Genomic DNA, 26733 nt, shown 5'->3' with positions numbered 1-26733 from the left:
GGTATACCGAAATAAAGGTAAAGTAAATGTATGCTTTTTTTGTATACCGAAATTAAGGTATATTGAAGTCAAGGTATACCGAAATCAAGGTAAGGTAAAGGTATGAATTTTTTGTATACCGAAATTTTCAATAAAGTATAAGGTATGAATAAAACATTAAATATACCGTATCAACCCACCCCTAAGTATTATGTTAGTTATTCTTAATTCAAAAAATAATAAAAATAATAATAATAATATTTTTTAAACTAAATATTGCTTTAATATATTTTAATTAAAAAGTTTATTCAATATTTAATTTAATAATATTTTTAAATAATATTAAACTTTTTATTATACAATAATATTATAAATAAAAATAATAAATGTTTATGAATCATTTAAAACATATTAAAAATACTAAATAAATTATTTAACAAGTATTTAAAATAAAATGCTAACATATTTAACACCATTTTTTTCTTTTTTTTTTTTGTTATTATTTTAAAACTGTTAATTAATCCTATAAATATATATATATATATATATATATATATATTCATAAAATATAATAAATACATAATAATTAATATATATTTTAAATAATTCATAAATAATAATTATTTAAATTTATAATATAATTGTATAACAAAACAAAAATGTTTATATTATTTAAAAAATCTATATTATAAATTAAATATTAAATAAAAAAACTAAAAAAAGTTTATTCAAAATATATTAAAAAAATATTAAAAAATTGAAAACAAAATTTAAATTAAAAATATATTTAACTTTAACTGTTTTAACTTTTAAAGTTATTTCCCATTTATTTGAGAGTAAATGAGCAAAATCAGACTATGAAAATTGAGCCAAAATTCTGAGAGGAGAAAAATAAATACTCAAATACAATATAAAGGTTTGATGATACTTAATAAACTTATCTTTCCAACCCTTTTGTTTTTGTAAGTTTTCTCACTTTCAACTAAACTAAAATGAGTGTAACCAATCTTAAGTTAACTGCCATATAAACAATTATTCATTCAGGCTAATAAATAATAACTCAATTCTTCCTAACTTACAACAACAAATTCATCGATAATAATAACAAACAAGGAAAGGATACGAGTTTCTAGCTGCAAACCAGGCTTACCGACGAAACTATTCTCAATATCGATGATTTCTTTCTGGCTTAAATCCTGAGGAAGTGCCTTGATTTGGGCTTCTGTTATTCATACCATATTTGAGTGGTACTACTTGCTTGATATATGAAGAAGATCCAGGGAAATGCCTCTTATCTTTTGGAAGTAAACTTAAAACAGGTAACCAATATGCTACGTATTCCCCATCGCGATCATAAGTTGTAGCCTACAATTGGACGAGTAATATTATATTAAACAAATGAGATTATCTGGTTATGTTTTCCAAATGAAGCATATATTAGAGTTTCTAAACTAAACAAGCAGACTTATTTGTGTAGTATTGAAATTCTATAATTTTGGGATTTAATACCTGTTTTGGTATGCTGAAGTACCTGTCCTCTCTTGGATCATTTCCCACACCTAGAAATCATGATGATAAATGATAGTTATCTCAACAACGAGCAAATCCAAACCACTAATTGGCATGATCAAGATTCAATCTCGGTTTCTGACACTAATTGAAGCAAAATTATACCTGCTCCGTATGTCCAATTACCATAATTGGAGCAAGGATCATAATCTAATAGACATGTCTCAAACCACTCAGCTCCCATTCGCCAGTCCAGTCCCATGTCCCGGACAAGAAACGAACAAACAATCTGAACAACTTTTCAATTCATCAATCACTTCTTATTTTATTCTCTATTACATTATATCAAACCTCAAATAATCCAAATAAACCACTTTCTTAGCGTACCTGTCTACCTCGATTCGACATAAAACCCGTGTTCGAGAGTTCCAACATATTTGCATCTACAAGGGGATACCTAGAATTTACCAAATTTTCATAACAATAGAGTTTTAATAGAAGCTAAATCCAAGCTCAAAAGGAAAAGAACAGAAAAGAACGAAGAAAACCTCACATTTCTTTCTAAGTTTCTAACCTATAACTATATAATTAGAAGTTAGAACATACCCTGTTTGACCATCTTTCCAACACTTGAATAAGAGTTGGTCTTGACTCCAAGACAACTTGAGTTTTCTTGGACCACCTGAAAATTTATACACCAGTGTGACTATATATAGAGAGAGTAATTCATTTTAAATGCAACAAATACAAGAATTTTCTATTTCACCTTCATGGAAAATAGAATTTCCATATTTGAGTGATAGAAACCTGAAGTAATCCCTCCATATGAGTTCGAACAAAACCCTACAACATTGATTATTGCTTCAGAGACCAGTCTTGTACTTCAGCATAGGATATCAAATTGCTATCAATATGGATGGAATATGCAAAATATCATTTGTTTCCACTCATTTATGCCCATGAACACACAAAACACGTGGAGAGATTTAAAATGTGGAAGAATTACCAGTATGTGGAGTCATTGGACAGCCTTTCTTTTTCATATCTTCTTACCTGAATGGACCCATATGGATTGTCCCAATTAGAAGCTAGATTTTCACTTTATTTTCAATATAATGTTGCATGTCATAAAAAAACTGTCCATCTTGGACTTAAATATATGTTCCAGATTTATTATCATTGGAAAAAATCAGCAATATCAAACAGAGTATAATGGGGAGCAAAATCTGACTTAACTGAAAATTCAAAGAGAAAAACACTCAAATATCAAATGAATGTTCTGGGACAACTCTTATGCAGACAGAACAAATATTGAATTCACATCACTATTTTCGAATCCGATCACCTAAGGAAATAAAAATATCTTCTAGACTTAAGGTCACCAAAAACCAAAAGTAACTAATTCCACATACCTCTTCAAGTATATAACGAGGAGAGAGGCTTCCTGAAGCCAGCCACATAGAGAGTTTTGTGGAATAGTCAGGTCCAAGCATTCCATTTCGTGTTTCTTTGTAGATCTTCAGCAAATCCTATATGTTAATTCATATATAAATGAAGGAAAGTACATATGTCAGCATGCAGTATCCTCATATTTCCTAACCAAGAGATCATCAAGTATGAAGAAGATGGATTTCTATATATGTAATGAGCTAAGTTACCTTTTTCCAGAAATATTCATGCACTCGGCTTAAAGCTGCACTTTCTCCACCAACAAATATCATGCCTTTAGTAACCTACAATTTAAACAATAACATTTCAAAGAAGTAATCTGCAGTTAAGTCCAATTGTAGTTCATGAACGACTGAACTAGAAAATTAAGAATAACTGCAGCTAATAACTGAAGTCTTCTAGAAGAATCGCAATTATTCTTGATTTATTACAACTGACTTGCCTTTTGAGGTTCGATTCCCAGCTCATCAACAGTAGGAATACATCCCCAGTCCATAACATTGGGAGAAGGACCAATTGATGCAGGAATCTCTATGCACTTTCGAACTTTAGACTTGGATTCAACAGCCTAAAGAATAAGCAACACTATAAGAGACACACAATATCATGCACATAGCTTGATATCTTTGATGCGGAATCAGACCTTACGAAATTGGGTATAGACATCTGGTAAAGAGTTAATATCAAAAGGGATGTCATCAATATGGTACATTGTACTTCCCCAAATAAGCTGCAATCTAGGAAATCTAGATGAATTTGAAGATTTCCCTGATGGTAGAATCACTTGTTGCAATCTGTTAGAAACTAATCTCTCAACTTTCACCTCCTCACTACAAGTTTCTTTATGAGCAAAGATCTGCAGAAATTGTTATTACATTACTTATATAATCTTTTAAGAAATGCTTAGAAATTAAACACATGAAAAAATAAATCATTAACTGTATGAACTCCAAACTCTCCAGCAATTGAGGGCAGAATTTCTTCAGGTTTACCAAATCGAATGAGCAAGTTAGAACCTAGTTTCATCAAATTCTTCCTCAAGTCTTGCAAACATTCAATTAGAAATTGTGCTCTCAAAGCTGCTGACAAAAAAAAAACAACATTCGATCCTAAGAACTCAAGCTTCCAATGTTTAATCGGAGATTATAAACTGATCAGGACTGAAACGAATTTAGCTGTAAATAGAAAATTTCATCCAATATGAAAGAATTTAATACAGAGAACTCAAGATCTGTATAACAAACGTCTCACTAGATAGAAGAACAGATGCATCCAACGTTTAATGGGAGATTATAAACTAATCAGGAGTGAAACAAACTATGCTCGATTAGCTGAAAATACGAAATTTCATCCAATATGAAAGAAAATAATACAGAGAACTCAAGATCTGTATAAAAAACGTCTCACAAGATAGAACAGATGCATTCAACGTTTAATTGGAGATTATAAACTGATCAGGACTGAAACGAATTTAGCTGTAAATAGGAAATTTCATCCAATATGAAAGAAAATAACACAGAGAACTCAAGATCTGTATAAAAAAGTCTCACAAGATAGAACAGATGCATCCAACGTTTAATCGGAGATTATAAACTGATCAGGAGTGAAACAAACTACGCTCGTTTAGCTGTAAATATGAAATTTCATCCAATATGAAAGAAAATAATACGGAGAACTCAAGATCTGTATATCAAATGTCTAACTAGATAGAACAGATGCATCCAACGATTTAATCGGAGATTATAAACTGATCAGGAGTGAAACAAACTGCGCTAGTTTAGCTGTAAATAATAAATTTCATCAAATATGAAAGAAAATAATACAGAGAACTCAAGATCTGCATAACAAATTTCTCACTAGATAGAAGAACAGATGCATCCAATGTTTAATCGGAGATTATAAACTGATCAGGAGTGAAACGAACTACGCTCGTTTAGCAATAAGTAGAAAATTTCATAAAATGCGAAAGAAAACAGTACTTAACCTCCGGTTTTAGGAAATCCAAAGTAATGAGTGACACCAAAAAGCCTAGGATCAATACAATATACAGGAAGTAGAGTTTCTGACGAAAACCAGGCCTTAACCAAAGCCTCATTATCCAACAGTCTCAAGTCATTTCTAAACCAAACAATGGCGATTCCTTTTCCGGTTCTCTTAGTGGAAGAGATAGACAATGAGTATTTTCTGATAGTATCGTCAGCGATCCGATCCATTTGATCGGAGGATAGAGTGGGAACCTGTTGTGTCGTAGATGAAATTGAACGGCCGGAGGAGCTAGAAGCCATTGGTGACGAAGAAAAGAGAGGAAGTTGAATTTGAGATGAATGGCGAATCAAAGAATTGGAGGATTTTTTGAAAATGGTTCTGGAAGAGAAGAAATTCAAATGTAGTGAAGATTGAATTCGTATTGCGAAAGTCATCGTTTCTTTCACTTTGGGAGTGAGAAATGGAGGGAGGGAGTTTTATTGGTTAAGAATGTGACACGTCATGTCTGTTTATATGTTGACGTGGCTTCGCGGCGTCTCTTTATTTTTTTTGTTGGTAGTTAGTAAAGTTAGGTATTTTAGTTTATTTTATATATATTTGAATTTTAGAGCTTTTATCTTAGAGTTTTTGTAAAAAAAAATATATATTTGTTAGATAAAAAATATATATATAGGTTATTTAGATTTTTAATTAATTAAATTATTATAATATATTTTGTATTTAAAAATATTTTGATTAATAAATTGAAAAGATATATAAGGAAATATTGTTAAATTTTTAATAAAAAGAAAATAAAAAAAACGAAGATGATATTATTATTGTTAAATATATTTATACCTTAATTAGTTTATATATTCAAATGGTGCGGATACTAGAAAATTTGGTATTTTTGGGTCGCGGTCGAATGCGAGTAGTTGTTACTATGCATGTATAAATTCTTACAAAATCATTCATTTCACATAATATGAAAGTGGGAATTTACATTTTATCTTCATACAAATATAGAAGATCTTGAATATGTGTAAATTAGAACTCGAAACATTAAGAACTATCATTGATTGTGAAGAGTTTTTCAATCTGCTTTAATTTCTTAGTGTATTTAACATTTAGAACTCAGAAAAAGACAAATTATGAGAACATATTTCACTTTTGATTTACTATGAAAAATACATTTAATATTAGTTTTAGGAATAATTGACATTGATTTTTGTTTTAAACTAAAATTTATCAACGAACAATAACAATTCGTGTCCTTTGTAATCCGAGTGTTTTTAACTTTTAGTTCGAACATGAGACATTTAATTCCTTTACCCTTTTTGACTATCTTCTGAGTTATCTCTACACTTCTATATTAGATTCAAATCGAAGAACTTAAAAGTGTTCCAAAATTGGGAAAGATTAAAAATCGCAAAGAAATCCATAAGAGGAAATTCTCGTAAATAAAGATTGAGACCATTCAACAACAACCGAAAGAACAAATACAAAAAAAAAACGACAAAAAATCTCTAGATTGAACATATGATCATCATCATCACCCATTATTTAGGATTTGGAAAATCTGCAACTCCAACAATCAAATAACCTAAAACTAAGCCAACCAATCATAAATCAATCCTTCCTTCTTCCTCCACAAGATTTTCTGCTCTCTTTTACTGTTTTCTACTCATAAATAATATCATCTGAATATGTTAAAAGGAGGGATGAAGACTTCATTCATTCAACATCCCATCAAATTAAATTTAAAAAAAAGAAGCTCAAAGATATGTTCCGTTCCACCTAATAATTCAACCAATTCATTTATTCATCTATTAGAAGCAAAAATTACCCGGTTTCTGGACGAGTCCCTTCTATTTTTGATGTCTAAAATCTTTTACATTCTCGGACGCTCCCCAAAAAAACCAGAAGCAATCAGAGGCTTCAATTTTGCTCCTAGTAATTTCTCTTCTGTTTCGTTAATCCTTGCTAATAAACTCTTTCCAGATCTGTTACTATTCCCGAGCGGTTGGTCAGCAAAGTTCTTTCCGTGTTGGACTTCATCCGAAATTATTAGATCCTCGTTTGGAACACTGCAAGATGTTTCGCCATTTTGTCCACACACGATCTCGTCAATGCTTTTCACACCTCTAGTTAAGTTAGAAACCAAATCATGACACTCGGGTTTAAGTTTAACTTCTCCGTTTAAGGAAACCGGCTCATATAAACTATTTGACAGGTTAATGGAAGCATTTTGTTCAATTTGAGAAGCATCCACGATTGGCTCATCAGAATCAAACATCTCTGTGTTTTCTTGCACATTTTCTATAGATCTGCAACCCGAAGAAGTTGAGGAAACCATATCAAGAACATCATCTATAGACTCAAACTGAGCAAATTCTTGAATTGAGTTTTCTGAAGAGATGGCTTTTTCTATTTCAACAACTTTCTCATGTTGCTCCTCAGAGCCTAGAAACTCGGTATGCCTTAGACATTCTGGTTGAACACAAACCCTGAGAGATACATACAAACAATGAAACATTTAGAGTGAATTTATAAAACTGAAAATTAGATGTTGAATGCTAAATTGCATGTAAGATGATTCAATAAAATGTAGAACTAATGCCAGGAAAGTATTTAAAGTTGCTCATTAGATTTCAGGGATAAAGTTGTTTTATGGATGCTCTAGACTTAATATTTTTAGCCTAATTTGAACTGAATCTAAATAATTAAGTGATTTTATGTAACAGTTATCAAATCAACTTAATTCAACTAAGTACTTAAGAATTTAGATTAAGTGATAAAGTTTTGTTATCAAACACCGCTTTAGAATTCAACTTAAACGACACACTCCCGTACATGAACTTAGTTGCTTCTTCAATAAGTAAGTATTGGCCGAAAATAATTTCATTCGATTAATACTCATAGCACCTCATTTATTATTTATTTCACTAATATTTTAGAGTAACCATATACCTTTCTTTTACATATGCAAATTTTAAACAAAGCATCCACCATCTTTATAGTGTCAGCACTTTAGAACAAGTCACTGTAGTGCAACTTCAAAGAAGAAATTTGCAAAGAGATAAAATATAGACAAAATAATATGATTACCTGCTATACAAAAGCATATAAGCTCCTTGCGAGAGAACCTCCTCTAAATCAACCTTAGAAACCTACAGGGAACAATATCATAAGTCTCCGATTTTCAAAGACAAACTAGATAATTGAAGAGAACAATTTGGCTGTGTTCTAACATGCTGGTTCGAGCTGGAAATAAATTTTGTTATGCCAAAATCAGGAAACCAAGTACAGAAGGTATGATGCCAACACTTATGATGGATGTCTGGAAAACAATATGATTTTGAATATGCAATGTTTTTCCTCTAAGATAAGAATTGTATACACAATAACACTATGGATTCATTTAAACACCATCTCTGTCAGATTTATCATCCGGATGTACATTCAGATGAGATCACATTTAGAAACTGAACTTAGTTTAACACTTGTTCAGAAATTTATTGGCAAATTCTCATCCAGATCCGGATGGAGGATACAAAGACAAAAAGTGTTTCCACATATAAGGATAAACTAGGACTATTGGCAATGACAGCACACAAGGAGAGAAACAGGAAGAGAGAGAGAGAGAGTCGTGTACCTTGGAATCATCAATCAAGTACCAGGATCCTGACAAATCTTTCGTATAGCAAATGTAGTGGCCGAAAAAAGAAGCATTCAGCATGTCCACATGTACTACAACAGCATAAAGCTTGTATAGGTCAGTACCATCTCCAGACTCACTCATGTAAGGGCTAAGATCTAATGTCTCAGGGAAAGTTATCCTCTTGTTGAGTTTTCCAAACCTACCACTCTGCACACCCACAAAAAGAGAAAAAGGAATAAAAAGTTGTCAAATAATTGAGAAATAAGACAGACAGAAATAAAGGTGTGGAAGCTTTCTACATGCAAGTCTTAACGAGTAGGCCATACAAAGTTTGGTGGCTGTCTGAGCCTTTGTAGAAAGTGGTATTTGTCAAAATTACCGTCACAATAACTTTTGAAAATTGCCAAAGTACAAATTGAAAGTGATTCTGTTTGCATTTGATATGGAAAAGGGTGAATAAAATTTTCAGTGTAAAATGTAGAAAGTTGTAGAAAATTTAGATTGAGATTGTTTTTTAGATCACACCTTTTAGACAAATGCATTTTGGATTTTTGTTAAAGTGACAAAAATATAATACCAAAAAGGCTCAATAACCGAGACAAGGACTTCACTTATAGAGGTGAACTAACAACATGGCACAAACCTGAAACCTCTTCAGAGCTATTGTTAAAATATTTGGAGCTCGTCGAATAGTAAGACGCTTCCATGCCATTACATATTCATTGCACCTGTCAAAAGTTCCCAGATAGATCATTACACGAGCACTTCAACCAAAATGTTACCCTAATATTGCAAAATATGTTCAGTTGCTAAAACAAATATGATTGAAGAAAGCAGGAGTAGTTTACCCGTCGCATTTATACATATTGTCCCCATGAAGCCACTCTTTGGCTGTGAATTGGTCCAAACATTCCTCCAAAGAAGCAGAATCCCCATGAATTTCTACCGTTAAATCCATCATATTTTCGTACTGATCTGAAACGTTGTTACATTTTGTGCAAATCACCTGGCCAGGATTGGAAAGGAGAACAATAAAGAATAAACACATCTTCAATTTCCATCTACCAAGCTAAATATTAAAAATAAACAGACGAACAGACCGGTAGAACATGCTTAGAAAAATGAAAGCAGAAAATTTTCAATGTCATCATGTTTTTCGTGCAAAATAAGAAATGAAACAAATAGTTCTAGATGACAATGAAAATAAAATCATGCCTACATTTGTTATGTTTGCCAAAAATCACAAAAATTAAGAAATAATCTAAACATGATCTATAAAAAATCTATATACCAAATGAAGGAAAGAAATAAACTATAATTTGGATCAGGATCCAAAAACTAAAAAGGAAAGCTTACATCAAACGAGAAAACACTAACAATTTTAACTTTGGAGATTTTTCAGAAAGATCGTGATTGTGACAGAATACTAATTCCCAAATAAACTCTATGATGTTTTCACCAAGGTTTCACCCAAAAGCTATAATAAGCAATAAAATAAATAATAGAAAATCAATGGATAAAGTAATATGATTAAAACTATTACTCCATTATTAAGCTAGCATCTAACAGATACGGACATAAAATTTGTATAACCAGATATTCCAATGAGCGTCTCAGCGTGTTTAGAAATACAAAATCTAGGGTACCATAAAAAAATAGAACATCTCATAAGTGACAAGTGAGATTGGAGATCATAGATCTACGTCAACACAAACCTGAGATTGGAGATGACCTCCAAATATATGCTGAATAAGTGTGGTTTCTTGGGAGCTAGGATGAAGAGCCTTTTCACCACCAAACTCGTCCAAGCACACTGATTGCATTCTATCAATTGCAAACCTGCAAAACTAAACTTACTTCAAAACAACGATCTAGTTTGTTGTGAACATAAATGCCTTTTCGGACATTGTTATCTTGTCACAATCACTTTTGACAATTGATGGTGTTGGCAATTAGTATGAAAAGTGTGAATGAATTAGATGAAACTTTTTAGGTGAGAAGCGGATGAAAAAAGTGATTTTTTGACAAACTTTTAGATCATGCTACAGAAATTTTTGTTGATGACAATTTTCACCAAAATTTTTTTCGCTAAGTTGAAAATTGGGCTATCAAAAAGGCTAAATTATTTAATCAATGATTTTAACAACCACTGATTACCCAGAAGCTAAATAGGATTATCCAAAGGAAAACAAAATTTGAGAGAACCTGAGAAACTCGTGAGCATCCTCTTGTTTTCCATAACCAAGATTGCCACCAATATTAGGCAAACGTGAAAGAATATTTATTGGTGAAAAAGGTTGTGAGCTCCTGCTGGCTCTTTCAATGTGGGTTTGGAATTCACATAAGAAGCACCAATCATTACGCCTGCCTGAGGAATTAAACAACAATAAGGAATATGTGAGGATCGCACAACAACCATTAGGATAGTTGAATGGGGAAAAGGGGAGATCATATATGAATGTACATTCTCGTTGATGGCCTTTCTCCAACAAAAAGGCAACAAGTGGCCTAGTGGAAGCAAGGCACTGCAGAACCGCATTAGCAAAGCAACTGCACACAAATAAATAAACAATGAAAAACAGAAGATCCCAAATGATGGTCAATACATGTTCCTGTTTCTGTATTAGGAAACATTTTAGATAAGCAAAAACAAATTTTTGTTTTTGTGTCTGACAAATACAGTGTTTGATAACACAACTTATCAGTTATGAAAAATTAAGTGCTTATTTGATATAAGATCATTTGATAAGTGTTACTTAAAACCACTTAATTAGTTAGATTCAGCTCAAATTAAGCTAGAATGTTAGCTTTATTCGGTAAGCTATGAATGATTTACCGAGTTAGTATAGTTTGAGCATAAAAAGACAACTTTTAACTCTTGAAAATTAATTAAATTACATCACTATAAGGGTAAAATAGTCTTTAAATACTTTCCCAGCACTAGTTTCACATTTTACCAAATCAACTTGCATACCATATACTTAAAATTCAGTTATTTTCATTTGATTTATTCAACATTTATTTGTCAGACACTTGTCTAACTCGGCAACTAAATTTCGTTTCCAAACGTTTTTGTAAATGGAAACGGTTCCACAAACAGAAACAAAGGGAAAACCAGAATTAACTAGCTTACCTGTTACCACAATTTAATAGTCCACATGGAGGAAAACCAGTTTTTGTCCAATTAAAAAGTCCCAGAAATTCTTCATAAGGAAAGAGAATCTGCAAGACAACTTAATGTAAGTGTTGGGCCTCCATAGGAAGATTAGGAAAGAAATATAATGATAAGTTACTTACCTTTTTGACCTGCTTGACAATATCTTTGTTTCCATTGACAGCAAACGTTGCAGCTCCAGTGGTACTGCTACAACTTTGGGGAGAAGACATTGATCCTGCCTTAAAAGAAGATGTTTTGAGTTTGTTGCAATTTTTCTTATGACCAGATTCCCAGTGAGATTTTTGGCAAGCTGACGAGCTATAAAGTTAGGAATGGAACATTAGTAAACTCTATCAGCGAATGGAAAAGCAGAAACTGACCAATATAATTGAGAATGAAAGCCAGACTAACACAAAATTATCCAGATAAATAATAATATGAGCCAATAAAAATAGGCAATCTTAACGCACAACAATGGATGATAAGTAGGAGAGAACCATATTGTTGTCTGTGTAACAAAGAGTCAACTGTTACTCATAACTGATACAGTTTGGTTCCTCTTAGAATGGACAAAAATGATAATATCCAATATTCTAGGTATATTTATAATTTTGAATGGAGGAATATAAAGATCTTTTCTTTCAAGCAACCATCACTTTTTCAGCATATAGATACATCTCTCATCATGAAAGAAACAGTAATTTCAAATTTAACTAAAAGCACAAACATGATATTGGAAATCCAATGGTCATAAGCAACAAAAGGGATACATTTGACACTAGGCAAACAAAACAACTAAACACAAAAGACATGCATATTAGGCTTTGTGACTGAAAATATACAGAAAACTTCCCTTCTAGGACTGTTGTTTCAAGAATCTGTCAAATCAGTCCCATAGTGTCTATCGAGAAGCAAAGGTGCACTTTAATGACTAAACAATTAAATATATCTTATAACTTTCTACTTTCTTTTCACTGTCTTGTTTTACCACTCACTTTTGATTATTACAATATTCTTTCGAAAATTCACTTCATTTATCCATTTCGCACTTATGACTAGTTCTCAGTGATTTTTTTCTTAGAGATTCAATCAACTCTATGTTTGGAGCACTAGCCAATAATGTCGTCGTGTGCTACATCATAAGCATATTGGGAGTGTGCTACATCATAAGCATATTGGGAACGTGGATAATTGTAAAAAAAATGACAGCAATTGAAAGCAATAATCCCCAAATCTTTGATTTGGCTAGAAACAAAAGAAAAGTAAATCGGCTCTCTTAGGTCTAAGACCTTGTTCATTCACCAAGAGACTTCAACATTATCTCACCAGAATTAGTTAATTGCTAACCAGCAATAACCCAATTAAGATTGGACTCGTGGAAGCATTATTGAAACAACACTTATCTATACAGATGCAGGTAAAGATTTTATTTTCCCTCAAGAACCCCACAAAGAAAATTCGCCGAATTTGGTTTAACTCTCAAGTTATTTAAAGTATAAAGCACAGAATCCAGAAAAAGATTGATATAAACTACAGAAAGAAAGTACACATAATAAATAACCACTAACCCAACATACAATCATGGCTAAAAAAAGGATAAGATGAAGTACTAACTAATTTATACAGTAAAAAGTTAAACTACAGTTGCAATTACTAATTATTCATTCGTATGATAACTTTAAAGCAAAAAAATTGATTTTACCCACCAGTATTTGACAAGTTTACATCCAGCGCATTGTTTCGTCGTCAATTGGCCACAAACCACGCAAGATGTCCCATTCAAGGCGGCAGTTTCCACCATCTTGGTAGCGTTGACGTCTGGCAACGCCGGTTCAGGAGAATCGAAATTGGCGTCGACCATGAAGTACTTCGATGCAGTACTCTTCAAAAGCTGGAGTAATCCAACGCCAATGAGAAGAGCTGTGACCAAGATTTGGAGATACCAATATAGATCGAGAGGGAATCCGGAGACATGCATCGACAGCTCCGCTGAGTTTCAGATACCTGATTAGGGTTTTTCATTGATCAAAAAACTCAGTATACGTTGATACGCCATTAATGCATTCGAATTCCTCTTTAAGTTTTCAGCTTTACAGTAGTAGTTCTTCCCCCGATTCAAACCTCTGCTTCTCTCTGTTTCTAAACTTGTCTTTTACAGAAATCTGAACATCTTCTTCGTCTTCTCCTTCTCTTTCTCTTCCCCCACAATCTACGATCAATAAAGGAGAGATACCAGAGCGAATTCCTAATCAAAATCCTCAATGAATTTGGAATTTGGAATTTCGATTATGGACCTAGGGTTATCGTTCTTGTATGATCTCTCTCTCTATATATATAAATATATATATGTATATATTTATTTATATTTTTTTTTTTCCACTTACAATCAAAGTAAATCAAATACTTAAACTTAAGTGCTTTGCTGTTCTTTTTAGGTAGCAATAAATTAAACTTTTAATTCTATATACCCATGTGAGAAATTATTTTTTTAATTTTTTCAAAATTAATATTCATTAAAAACATAACACAAAAATCGGTTACAAATTAAATACAATTAAATACAAATTATGATGCAAATAATGTAGCAATAATGAGTAGGTCAAAAGTTGTAGGTATGTATGATAAATGATTGTATTTTTTTTACATAAATTAACATTTTACTAAATTCTCTAATTAAATAAAATAATTAACTACATTAAATAAAATAAAATATTATCAAAAAAATAATAATTTTAAATATATTCTCTAATTAAATAAAATATTAATGAATTATATTTTAATTAAACAGTTATAAATACTCTACTAAGAAAAGTGGCGAGAGTGATTCACATGCTAACACTATCACAATTTCGATTATAAATTTAGTAGAAAGTTTAAAAAAAAATTGAATATATTATTATTATTGTCCTTTCAATGAGTTGACTTCATATTCGATAATATTCAATATTTGAATAGGTGTTTTTAAAAAAAATACTAGTTATTTAAAAAGTAATAATGATAGATAATTTTTAGAAAGTAAAGATTTGTTTTTAGTAAAAATAAAATTAAAAAAATAATATATAGTTATAAAATATAAAATAATAATTTAAAATAAATTATATTTTAATATTTGATTAGAAAATTAGGTGTAGTGATAAATAAGAAAACAGTTAGAGGATGTATTTTGAAAAGGGTTATTTAAATAATTTAAACTGAAAAAATCTTTGAAAAGATGAATAATAATTAAAAATAAATGGAAGTAAAGAGAAGACTATTTTTTTAGAAATTTTAAGTTTAATCACAAGAATGACGTTGTTCTTAAGAGTAGCGGTTTGGGTCGATTATGCGCGGTTAAGCTCAAAATTTGAATTATTTTATGACAAAACTATTAAGTTCCTGATTTATTTTAATTATAATCTATTCAATTCAATATTTTTTTTATATGTTCCAATTGGCAAAATGGGTAAACAGAGTGAGTTAGTTTCTTGTTTCATAAATGGGTACCCATAATATATATAAAGGTTAATTTAATGATACCATTCCAGTATTTTAAATTGGAATTAGGATTGAAAATAGAAAGAAAAAAAAATGTTGCGAAGTTTTTTATATTTAAGTAAAAATAATAAATATATATAAATTTAAGCATTTTGAAAATAAGAAACTGGATATTAAATATGTGGGATGAATATTCGAATAATAAGGATCCTACATGTGACAGCGAGGACAATCATAATTATGTTAACACCTTGCAGCGGATAACAAACAATTCAATTGTCAAAAAGAATTTATTGCAAATATTTTGAGTCATAATAACATAATAAACAACCCTATTGAAAAACATTATGTTAAATGATAACTTATTATTTATGCATGGTTAAAAAAATTGAAAAACTCATTCAAAATAATGAGGAAATACTTATAAGAAAATTTAAAATTTCGTTTAAGTGACTCTTTATTGGAAAGATTAAAAACAATTTTAGATTAAGTCTCATTTGTTTCTAAGAAAAAAAAGGAACACAACTCGAGAAATTCAGTAAGTAGAGGGTACAAGCAGCCAACGACTCACCAAGTGTTAAGAATATTATTCAGATTATAAAATTTCGGAATGAAAAATCCGATCGAGCTAAACAAAATACCGCATAAACAAAACATAACACCAACTCGATTTGAGTAGTGGAAATAAAATATTTGTATTTGTCCACTTTTTAAGCAAATGAAATAAAATTATCGAATTTGTAAGTGTTGTTTTTTTTCAATGAGTCACTTAAACAAATTTTTTAGTTGGAGGCACTCATTATTTTATGGGTTTCTCACATTTTTTTTTTATTATATATATATATGTAGAAAGTCATAAATTTTTTAACGTTACATACCAACTCTCGGTAAGGACAATGTTCACTGTCGCTAAGAATTTTTGATAGAAAATTTTTCGATATTGTTTAATTGACTTGTTCGATTTGCTTTACTTCATTATTCATCATTAAAAAATTTTGGAGTCACCCTAAATAAATTAAGGTATAATTTAATATTTTTAATTATTGTAAATATGTCTAATTATTTAACACCTAAATTTTTATTTTGTTGACATTATTTTTTAATTTAATTTTCAATACATAACTCTTTATTTGAATTAATAAAAATAATTTATATATATAACTCATTTGATTGTTTAGTGAATTATTTAGTTAAAAATAAAGAAAATTATTTTTAATAAGAGAAATTATACATTTATATTTTTAAAAAGTTAAATGTTCGATTTTATATAATAAATTTATTCTTAAACAAATATATAAAGTTTCTCTTCTTTGTAGATTGAGTTAACTAGTACTTGTTTGTAGAATTTTTTCTAATTAATATATATGTTCTTTGATAAAGAAAATATTGGAGTTTTTCATAAAGAAAATATTTATTTAAACAAAATTTATTTATTAATAAGTTTTTAATTATAATCAGTCTTATACAAAATAAAAGTGCAAATATTTTTTTTTAAAAATTATTATGTTCCAGCCTAATTTAGAACTTATTTGGTTGAGATTATTTAAATAAATTTTGATTTATTTAAAAAATATTAAGGAGCGTTGATCTGAAAATATTGATATTTTTATAAGAAATTTAAAAGTTATTAATAGAGAAATGATTGGGGAGAGAATTTGAAGGAGAGAATGATGTGGCGCAATTTGATTAGCCAAAAACATAACAAAATTTCTCTCTCCTCATCTTTTATCATTTTTCCAACCAGTGACAATTAAAATAAAAAGTGTTTAAGTAGAACGATAAAATATATTATATAAAAAAAGTTCAAAATAAAAATACGATTAATTGACTTGAAAATTCTCAAGAATAGTGGTGAGGTTTTCAAACAAATCAATAAGTTTTCAGATCTAATATTTGACATCGTCATGATAATTATAATGTGCATGATCTTTAGTTTGATTGTTAAATATTTTTCGATTTATTTCCAATCAAATAGTTTACCAGAAAATTATATAGACAAATATTCATCTTATAAATCTCATTTTTTAACCGTCTCAATCCATGCATCTTAATACTCTCGACAGTCTCCGGCATAACCCATTAAATTCTAGTCAAATTTTAAAAAAACTTTCAAATTATACCGATGATAATTTTGTTAAATATAACAATATAAAAGCAGATTATGAGTCATTTTCACTTCCTTATAATATATACGACAACGACTCACAACAATTATATCGATGATAATTTTGTCATTAATATAACTATAAAAAAATGAGATCTTGATAAGCATCTTGACTCTCAGTACCATTATTAATAACAAAGATTAATAGGGACTGATATTATTTAATAAAGTATAATAATATATTGCATTTAAATTATTCAGATTATATCACAGCTTAAAATACTGAGAAAATGATTTATCCCTTTATTTCTTATTTTTGGTAATGCAAAATAGTTAGTTTTAGATAATTGTCTTTCTCAATTCAAGGCTTGTTTGGTGTGACTTATAATTATTAAATAATCTTATTTCATATTGAATCATTCAATTAAAATATAATTATTAATGTATTTTCTACATTCTTTAAGTGATCTCAATTAAGACAATACAAAAATATGGTTAGAACTTTCCAAAATTAATAATATTGAACTATTAAATTCTAATTTATTAATGTCACATATGACATAACCCATAATAACCGAACTAAACACATAATTTTCCACATTTTAATACATATAACATATTGAATAGGGTGTCTGTATTTTTTATTTTATTTTTCATGTTTTGTGATTTATTTTTTCATGACATATTTTGTTGTTTTGCTTAAACAATTTTTATCATTTTTAATATACTTCAATCATTTTCAAATATATTTTTTTTCACCTTTCAAGTAAAAACATAACATTTTATTTGGTAGCAGATGACATTGATTAAAATGTAAACAATTATTAAAAAATTTGGGTAACTTTATTTTATTTTTTAATTTTGTCAGAAGTAAAACCAAATATAGTGTGAAAAATGGTTATTATTCAATTTTTATTGCGTGATTTTAAAAAAATATTAAATTAATTGAACTTTTTTATACTAAATACAAATAATATTATTTTCACTTTATTTTAATAATTTTTAAAAATAATTATTATAAAAAATGATTATGACAAAATAACACTTTCAAACAATATTTTATAATTTAATGATCATTTATAAACTTTTGATTATGTTATACTCTAAAAACTCAGACATCCTTCTTCCAATTATGTGAATATTTAACTGATTAATATTTAGGTTTGGGTATGAATCAATTTTTATATAATCAACAGAATTATCCCAAAACAGATTAAATTATTATTATTATTATTTTAAAATTCTATCTAAATAATCGTATTATTTTCAAATGATTCAATCTTTAATCACTTCTAAAAATTCATTACCAAAGAAACAACCATAAAAGCTCAATCATTTGACTTCTTCACTAAAGCTGTTTTCATTTTTTTTTACTATTTAAATGGTAGAGAATACAACGAAGTTTCACCAGTCGAGCCAAAACTGATACTGTCGATTTTTCGATCGTTTCGTCGATACTTTGAATATATAACTCTTACTTTTGTTTATGTTTTCTCTTTATCTTTTTCTTTCTTCTTATTGTATATTTATAGTTGTCATCCTTTCTAAACACATATTTATTTATAAAACTTTTATTTTACTTTTCCTGGCCGACATCGACTACTTCAACCATGGATAGAGGCCGCATAATTATCTCTCAAATTTGTAACTTTAATATCAGGTAAAAATCTTGAAAAAGAAGTTGAATAAGTTTGAGTATGGATCACTTTTATATAATATAGATCTAGTATTCTAGTCTAACTTTTTTTCAATTATGTACACATTAAATATAGGTTTGAGTATGTATCAATCTTTATATAATCAACCCAATTATTAGAATCCCAAACCAAGAAAAACCGATCCTGTCTAAATAATCATATTATTTTCAAATGATTCAATTTAGTCACTTCCAATAATTCATTACCAAACAAACAAGTATAATATTTTAGACATAAATTCTTAATTTTTAAAAATTATTTTACTTCTCTCGTTTATGAAAGAGCTAGTTCGATATTTTAAATCCTAAATTCCAAAAAAATATTATTGATTGAAAACTTTAACCGTTAAGTTATTTTGTTTAAAAATACATAAAAAAAAATAAAATTTAGAATTATAATTCCGACCTAAAAAGAATAGAATTGAGAACTATAAAATTACACTAGATTAAATACCCCTACCCAACCCACCATAGTATTTAAACACACCCTTCATTTTTTTTGTTACATCAAAATTTAAATAGACTCGAATTAAAAAAAAAAATTGTTAATGTTTTATCAAACTCAAAACAATGTTCTAAATGGGCATGTGGAATGTATAATTCCTCCTTATTTACTTTTCTTTTCCATATTAACACTCTTAATTTAAATTAAAAAAACATGATCAAGCTTCATCACAATATTATCATAATCCACTCTACAAGAAAAAGGAACATCACATCAAATCAAATTCATTTACACTGATGGTCTGTTAAACTATGAGAAGCTTTAGTCTTCATCTGGTTCGACCGAAAAGTCGGGCTCTTCCGGTTTCTTCAACTTCGGTAAGCCAACATCCTTAGCCTTTAGAGCTCCTTTTCTCGTATTAGCAGCGAACCGCGATGCCAATATTCCTATGTTCTGCTTAGCTTGCGAAGAATTATTCGCTATTACATTTTGAGTATCCTCGAGAATTGTCGCTACTTCCTCTTCCTCATCATCGGGATTCATGTAACTAAACGATTCTCTCAAACTTAAGGAATGAGCCGTCTTTCTCTTCTTATGTCTTCGCCAAGCTGCCTGAATGAAACAAGCAGCCCATGCCCTCCAATGATGAGAATAATATCTAAATGTGTGTTGTAACTTTTTGGAATGGAGACGTCTAAATTGATTCGCGACGAACTTTAGATCTTCGGCTAGCAAAACGAAAGCCTCAACTTCAACTAGAGCCCTCACGGTTCTAGTTGAAGATGGTAAGTTGACACCCGGTTTGGGAAGTAATGCCCACGAGAGTAGTTCTTCACCACAAAAATCTCCTTGTCTTAAAGTGGTTGAATTGAAGAAACCGGTTCTTCCACCGTTTGTAGTCGAACTCTCTAACCTACCTCGGATAATGAATTGCATTTCATTCACGGGATCGCCTTCTCGTACAATACATGTTCCTTGGGTACTTAAGGATGATCCGAGACGCTCGCATATCGCGTCGAGAAGTTGATCATCCATTTGGGAGAAAAATGGAACCTACAAAACCAAGTTATAAAATATGTTCACCATGAATGTAAAAATAAAAATTGGGGATGAATAGTAAATTGGAGATTAAATTAAAATAGCATGCAAACAATGCATATTGAGTTATCTAATTATTTTAGAAAAATCATTTATCACATTACTTATCATTTTCATCATCAAATCACTTCTTTAATCACCGAAAGTACTCTTTATTTATTTATTTTTTAATTCAAATTTGACATTTTAGTAATTTAAATGAAACAATCTACTTTTTTTTTTTATCAAACAAAATTTTGAATTAATAATTCTTTTTCTTTAAATAATCCAAGATCAAACAAACTTAAGAGCATTTTTTAAATTTATATTGAGTCACTTATACCATCACAATCCCTTTTAAAAATTAACAAAAATAAAAAGAGAAAGATTTTTGTTTATGAAAGAAAAAACTTTTAAGTAAAAAGTTGATGGAAAATTTTTTAAAAAAAATTAGATCAATTTAAGAAAAAAAAAGCTTTTTGACAAATGATTTTGATTCTTTTTGTTAAAAGTAAAACATTGAGCTTATAAAAATATCTAATTTATCAATAAAATCATTTAAATAATAAAAAATACTATTACTTTAATTTTTTTATTTAAATATTAAAAACATATAAGTCATTTAACTCAAATAATCAACATTTTATTCTATTAAAAAAATTCTTTCAAATAACCCTACAATTAAACTCGTTCATAAATTAACAAACGATAACTTACCCGTTTAATGAGGTCCAAACAAAGGTGGCGTTGGATGTCTCGACGTAAATCGGTAGGCAAGCCATGTAAAATAGTTTCTTCGTGAACTCCCCTCGTGGCAAGCCACTTGTATTGGATAAATCGTCGTACTCGTTCTTGTAAATCGGGAGGGAGTTGTCGATGTCTCATCCATTCTTCGGTATCTCGTCTCCTTAACCTCCACTCTTCAAGTCTCACCGTAATAGATTGCAAGTAAGTCTACAACAACAATGTTCGAAAACATAAGAAATTACACTATAGACAACATCATAAAACATAATCTCATAAGAGAACGATCAGACTATACCTGCATATTTCCAATCAAGTGCGCGAATAAAACCAAACCTAGGATCGCAATAAGTATGGCAAACACGGTTTCCCCGATAAACGTGCTTGTTTGCAGAGATTGTCCATACGAACTGCAATATAAAGAAACATTGAGACCACATTAGTTGTAACAAATATATTTTCTAATGCCCATTTGAAAACACTTTCTAATCGTTTTGAAATACCTTTTTTTTTATGTGAAGTATCTCATCGAAATGTGTTTCCATTTGAGTTCATATATAAAAATAGAACTAAATTAAACACATATCCTACACTACCTCAACTTAAATTTAGTAGGAATCGAATATGAGATATTTTATGTTTTTCAAAATGAAAGAGGATTTTGAAAGGACCATATAAAATGTTTTTATTAATGTACCTTAAATTTTGCAAACCCCACCACAAGCAATAGAAATATTTTTCAAGAAACTTAGTCGAGACGACCCCATTCGTAACCGCATTCCCAAATATCCCGAACTTGAAACTAATATTATCGTTACTCGGATCGCAGTTTCCAAATACCGCGGTCACATTTGCCCACGCCACACGGCTTGCATCATTAAGAGAACCACAATCCAAGAAACCGAGAGAGCATTTGGTCGGGCTTGATTCATGTCTACAAGCCGATTTCCAGCACGAAGCTTGTCGCTCGATCGATAACAAATACCAAGACGCCCCTAAGATCTGCATTAAGATATCGTTTATCGCATTTTTTTAATAGAAAAAAATCAAACAAGGCTGGAAATTATTAACTAACATACATGACTAGCTAACATGTATAGCATAAGATTATAAGCAGCACCAGCCCATGCAGTCTTTGTGACTACTCCGGCAGCTTTGATGATCTCGGAACTCAATGGAAATACCAAATATAACCTCGGAATATACTGGAGAAGTACGATAAGAACAATCGCGTTATTTGTATGATCGGCGTGAGAGCTTTTAATCGCGGGAATGATGAACCATATGACAATCTGCCAACATCAAACCGAACCAAACTTGAATTAGTCTCAAATTTAACAACTTATGGTCATATCTCGAAGTGAACTGTTTTCTTTGTATGGTTTTTCACCGTTAAGTTGCAATCTTCGCGAGAAACTAGTATTTGGTTAAGTCTCGTACAAAATCAAGATCTAATTTGAAAATTGAAAGTGATTTTAATCTCTGAAATAATGAACTATATAACAATCTTCCAACATTAAACCAAAACAATCTCCCATTATTCTCAAAATTCAACGTTCCACAATCAAACTAACGCAACGAGAAAACAAGGAAACTATTATTTTATCACAATCTCGAAGTGAACTGTTTTTCTAATAAGTTTTCATCGTTAAGTTGCAATCTTCGCGATGTAATGAAATGGGTTTTATCCTTTAAAAAACCAACATATCAAGGGAACTAGTATTTTGTGAGATTCTCATACAAAATCAAGATCTAATTTGAAAATTGAAAATGATTTTAATAGCTAGAATAATGAACTATATGACAATCTGCCTATATTAAATCAAAACAATACTCTCAAAATTCAACGTGTAAATTAAGCAAACTAATATTTTATCACAACATCGAACTGAACTATTTTTTTTTATAGGTTTTCACCGTTAAGTTGCAATCTTCGCGATTCAATGAAAAGGGTTTTATCCCTTAAAATAAATTAACATAAGCAATTGAAACTAGTATTTTGTCATAATCTTGTACAAAATCAAGATCTAATTTGAAAATTATGTGATTTTAAGAGCTGAAATAATTAACTATATGAACAATCTCCATTATTCTCAAAATTCAACATGTGACAATGAAACTAACATATCGAAGGAAACTAGTATTTTGTTACAATCTCGTATCTAATTTGAAAATTCAAAAACTTAAAATTGAAAGTGATTTTAATCGCAGGGATAATGAACCATGTAACAATCTGCCAACATTAACCAAAACAAACTCCATTATTCTCAAATTCAACAACACATAACAATCAAACCATAAAAACTTGTATTTTGTCACAATTTTTCACTTTCATGATTTGGTATAGACTTATTTTGCTAGTAAACCATAACAAATGTACCTGAGGAAGCGGAAGCGTAGCGATGGCATCAACGAAGAAATCAGACTTCAAATACCTTAAAGCAATCATCTTAGGATCCTTAACAAGTTCACCTCTTCCAAAAACCCTAGTTTTAGGAGAAACATAAGCTGTCCTGAATTTGACAATAACATGTAGAAGATAGAAGAGATCGGCCAATGTTCGAAAACAAGTAACAGTTATGCCAAGATTCAGATCAGTAGTCATACAAGATGATTTTCCATCTCCACCATTAATTACAGAAGGAAGATAGAAGAACAGTGGATCAACAAAGAGAGCCATCAAACAAGAGAACATAAAGATTCTATTCCATTTCAGAAAAACCTCACTTCCTGGATCAAGAATCGTGTATCTCCAACCCTCATGATTTCCTGTCGGTAAAACCTTACTTTTCCCAAATTCAACATTCCCATTTCCAATCGCTTCAGATTTAAAAACAGGCAATTGTTTCTCATTGTTTACCCATGAATTTTCAGGGTGTAATTTCCCATCTTTGTAAAACCTATCAAATAGAAGCCAGACATTGAAAAGAAACCTTTTTCCTCAAAACCCATTTCAAATAATCAACAAAATGAACAGAAAGAAGGTTTAAAAATACAACAGTTACCTCACAAGCTTCTGTTTCTTCATTTCCATGGATGGGATAGTGAAGCTCTGAACTGATTAGCATATTTTGAAACGAAATCGACCCATTTTTTGAAATCCAAGTTTTGTGAGATCGCAGAGACGGCGCGAAGGAAGGAAGGAAGGAAAGGGGGAAGGTGAAATGGTAATGAAAACAAATCTGAGAAGGAAGGAAAGGGCCAAATGAACGACAGTTGACTTCAGGGGAAATGGGAACAGAGGAGGGCTAAAGAACAAATTTTGGACCTCAATCTCATGTTTATTATTTAAATCAAATCTAATACTTTAAAATATGCAATGTTTCTCCACTTTTTTGGTCTTGTTTGGAACCATTTATTTTAATGCTAACAAGAATCAATCATAAAGAAATGTGGAGAAAAGGGGATTAGTGATATGGGTTTATTTGGATTTAGGGTTTGTTTGTTTGTTTGATTTGATCTAATTTATTTTTTTTTGGTATAGTTATTTTTAGAAGAGTTTAATGTGCCTCTGTGATAAATTTCGAATTGTCATTAAAAATCTTATTATTTTACATTATTATTTGGGTTATATTGTGAAAAAATAATGTATTTAATATTTAAATTTTATATAAAAATATTAAAATTTAGTATTTTAATTAATAAATAATTGAGAATGAAAATGATATTATATAATATTATTTTTTAATTAATCATTTTATCTATTAACTTTTTTATTTGTCAAAATTGTTGAGACATATTCGATTTAACTTACTTGTAATAGTTTATTTATCTAAATTAATATAATATTATATATAATTGTGATGTGAAAGATATTTTTTAGTCGAAGAATTTAATCTTCAAAACGTCCAAAAATTAGGTTGTCACTATTATTCCGCTTATAAGGGTCAACTCAATTCTACATTTAGATCATTATTTAATTTTCGATCAAAAATACGTTTTAAGTTGAAGTGAAGTTAATGACTATTCAAGATCTTGCTAATTTTCTACGATCAAATAAAAAAAATGTACCAAATAAAAGGTTAAATCTTTCAATTTAGTTATACATATTATTAATGAAAAATAAATAATCAACTTCAAAGAATTCTCAAAGAATTGGCTGTCCTAGACTCCTAGCAATAAACTCATAGAGTTTTTTAAATTTATACTAATATTATTTTAATTATTAAATTATTTAATTCATTAATTAAAACATAAAAAATAATTTTAATTTATTTTAATTCATTTAAATATAAAATAATATTTTAATAATTTATCTTAAAAACTATCAAATTATTCATTTTTTTATCCAACAAAGTTTTTTTTAAACAAATCCTAAAAACCCAAAATCAAACAAGCCTCTACATGTCTTTTGAAAATGAATAATGTAATAAATGAATATTGGATTATATCATTCATGGTGGGCATTACTTCAATAAAATATAGATAAATTAGATCCCTTCTCATATATATAGCTCATTGGGAAAGAGAAATCGTCAATGGCCAGGGTGAAATTTTGTAAGTATAGAAATATATAGGTCAATATATTAATATTGTAAAACTTTGAGGGTCAAATTATTATTATATTCGGAAGAGAGAGAAAGAGAGTGGAGATTTCAATGCAGCTGAATCTGCGGTTGTCTTTTGTCATATTTGAGTGTTGACTTTAATGTGTGCCGTTAAAGCCGGCAAAGTTACTATTATTTTATTTCACTTTTAAACTTTATTTAATTTCATTATTTATTAAAGTCATTAAAACAAAAATACAAAACTACTATTTATTCAAAAAAGAATTGTTACAGCAAAAAATATTTGTTTTAAAATAATATAAATTATTTAACTAAAACTTTATAATCTATTTTTTTTTAGATAAGTTTAAATGCTTTACAACTTTTTTTAGTAAAAAAATTAATCTTACAGTGTATCCACGACCTCGACCCCGAACCTGATTTAAAATATCCGAACTTGATCATCGGGTACTTACATGTATCGGGTATACGAATACCCATTGCCATCTCTAATAACACTATTATATTAAATATAGATAATTATTTTTATTGTTAACTTTTAAAATATTAATTTATAAAAACTTATTCCAGATTACAATTATGGGTGATAATTTAGAGAAAGTAATAATTTTTTTTTTCAAGTAAAAGACTTAAAATATTAATATATAATAATAAAATAAAAATAAAAATTTAAAATAGAATTATATTTTAATATTTTGATTAATAATTTGAGTGATGTAATTACCTATGTCAATGTGTACCTGTATATAGATATTCGTGGATACCCAATGGTCGGGGTCGATATTTTAAATCGGTGTCGGGTTTAGGTATAAAAATGATAGAAGGTTATCCGGATCGAGTTCAGGGTCGAGGATAGGAAGTGTGTCAACCCCAAACTCAAAACTCGATACCCGACTATATTAATATTATATATATACATATATTTTAAAAGTGTTACTTTTCAAAATTTTAATCTTTATAATATA

General features: G+C 29.5%; 3 protein-coding genes across 3 annotated transcripts; all 3 read right to left on the bottom strand.

Annotated features, from left to right (window-relative positions):
• Positions 1-972: 972 nt before the first annotated feature.
• LOC124932393 (cryptochrome DASH, chloroplastic/mitochondrial) lies at positions 973-5382 on the bottom strand. The gene is made up of 13 exons (XM_047473011.1): positions 4922-5382; positions 3877-4016; positions 3581-3793; positions 3380-3505; positions 3147-3221; positions 2901-3017; positions 2495-2541; positions 2255-2331; positions 2095-2170; positions 1876-1945; positions 1654-1777; positions 1489-1538; positions 973-1344 (listed from the first exon to the last, which is right to left on the bottom strand). The coding sequence occupies exons 1-13, from the start codon at positions 5355-5357 to the stop codon at positions 1144-1146; spliced, it is 1752 nt and encodes a 583-aa protein (XP_047328967.1). The 5' UTR covers positions 5358-5382; the 3' UTR covers positions 973-1143.
• Positions 5383-6337: 955 nt separating this feature from the next.
• On the bottom strand, positions 6338-14032 carry LOC124931239 (ubiquitin carboxyl-terminal hydrolase 18). Its single transcript, XM_047471664.1, has 11 exons — positions 13427-14032; positions 11861-12038; positions 11697-11785; positions 11028-11113; positions 10769-10931; positions 10279-10402; positions 9412-9569; positions 9207-9291; positions 8558-8770; positions 8011-8072; positions 6338-7409 (listed from the first exon to the last, which is right to left on the bottom strand). The coding sequence occupies exons 1-11, from the start codon at positions 13696-13698 to the stop codon at positions 6794-6796; spliced, it is 2046 nt and encodes a 681-aa protein (XP_047327620.1). The 5' UTR covers positions 13699-14032; the 3' UTR covers positions 6338-6793.
• A 5613-nt stretch (positions 14033-19645) lies between these two features.
• On the bottom strand, positions 19646-24422 carry LOC124929555 (probable cyclic nucleotide-gated ion channel 14). The gene is made up of 7 exons (XM_047469949.1): positions 24266-24422; positions 23641-24160; positions 22340-22552; positions 21958-22262; positions 21559-21670; positions 21234-21470; positions 19646-20492 (listed from the first exon to the last, which is right to left on the bottom strand). The coding sequence occupies exons 1-7, from the start codon at positions 24292-24294 to the stop codon at positions 19761-19763; spliced, it is 2148 nt and encodes a 715-aa protein (XP_047325905.1). The 5' UTR covers positions 24295-24422; the 3' UTR covers positions 19646-19760.
• Positions 24423-26733: the final 2311 nt, after the last annotated feature.

Source organism: Impatiens glandulifera, chromosome 3 (assembly GCF_907164915.1).
Source record: "Impatiens glandulifera chromosome 3, dImpGla2.1, whole genome shotgun sequence".
NCBI classification, from domain to species: Eukaryota; Viridiplantae; Streptophyta; class Magnoliopsida; order Ericales; family Balsaminaceae; genus Impatiens; species Impatiens glandulifera.
Note: the sequence above shows the minus strand (reverse complement) of the source record. Positions and strands in the feature narration are given on the sequence as shown.

Coding starts and splice junctions, on each gene's coding strand:
- LOC124932393 (XM_047473011.1), bottom strand. CDS start 5,357: ATGACTTTCGCAATACGAATTCAATCTTCACTACATTTGAATTTCTTC. Junction 2,332..2,494: donor TCCAATGACTCCACATACTG/GTAATTCTTCCA, acceptor TCAATGTTGTAG/GGTTTTGTTCGAACTCATAT. Junction 1,946..2,094: donor TGGAAAGATGGTCAAACAGG/GTATGTTCTAAC, acceptor GGTAAATTCTAG/GTATCCCCTTGTAGATGCAA.
- LOC124931239 (XM_047471664.1), bottom strand. CDS start 13,698: ATGCATGTCTCCGGATTCCCTCTCGATCTATATTGGTATCTCCAAATC. Junction 11,786..11,860: donor TTGTCAAGCAGGTCAAAAAG/GTAAGTAACTTA, acceptor GTTGTCTTGCAG/ATTCTCTTTCCTTATGAAGA. Junction 10,403..10,768: donor GATGCTCACGAGTTTCTCAG/GTTCTCTCAAAT, acceptor TTAGTTTTGCAG/GTTTGCAATTGATAGAATGC.
- LOC124929555 (XM_047469949.1), bottom strand. CDS start 24,294: ATGGAAATGAAGAAACAGAAGCTTGTGAG. Junction 24,161..24,265: donor AAGAAACAGAAGCTTGTGAG/GTAACTGTTGTA, acceptor TCTATTTGATAG/GTTTTACAAAGATGGGAAAT. Junction 22,553..23,640: donor CTACGCTTCCGCTTCCTCAG/GTACATTTGTTA, acceptor TGATGTTGGCAG/ATTGTCATATGGTTCATCAT.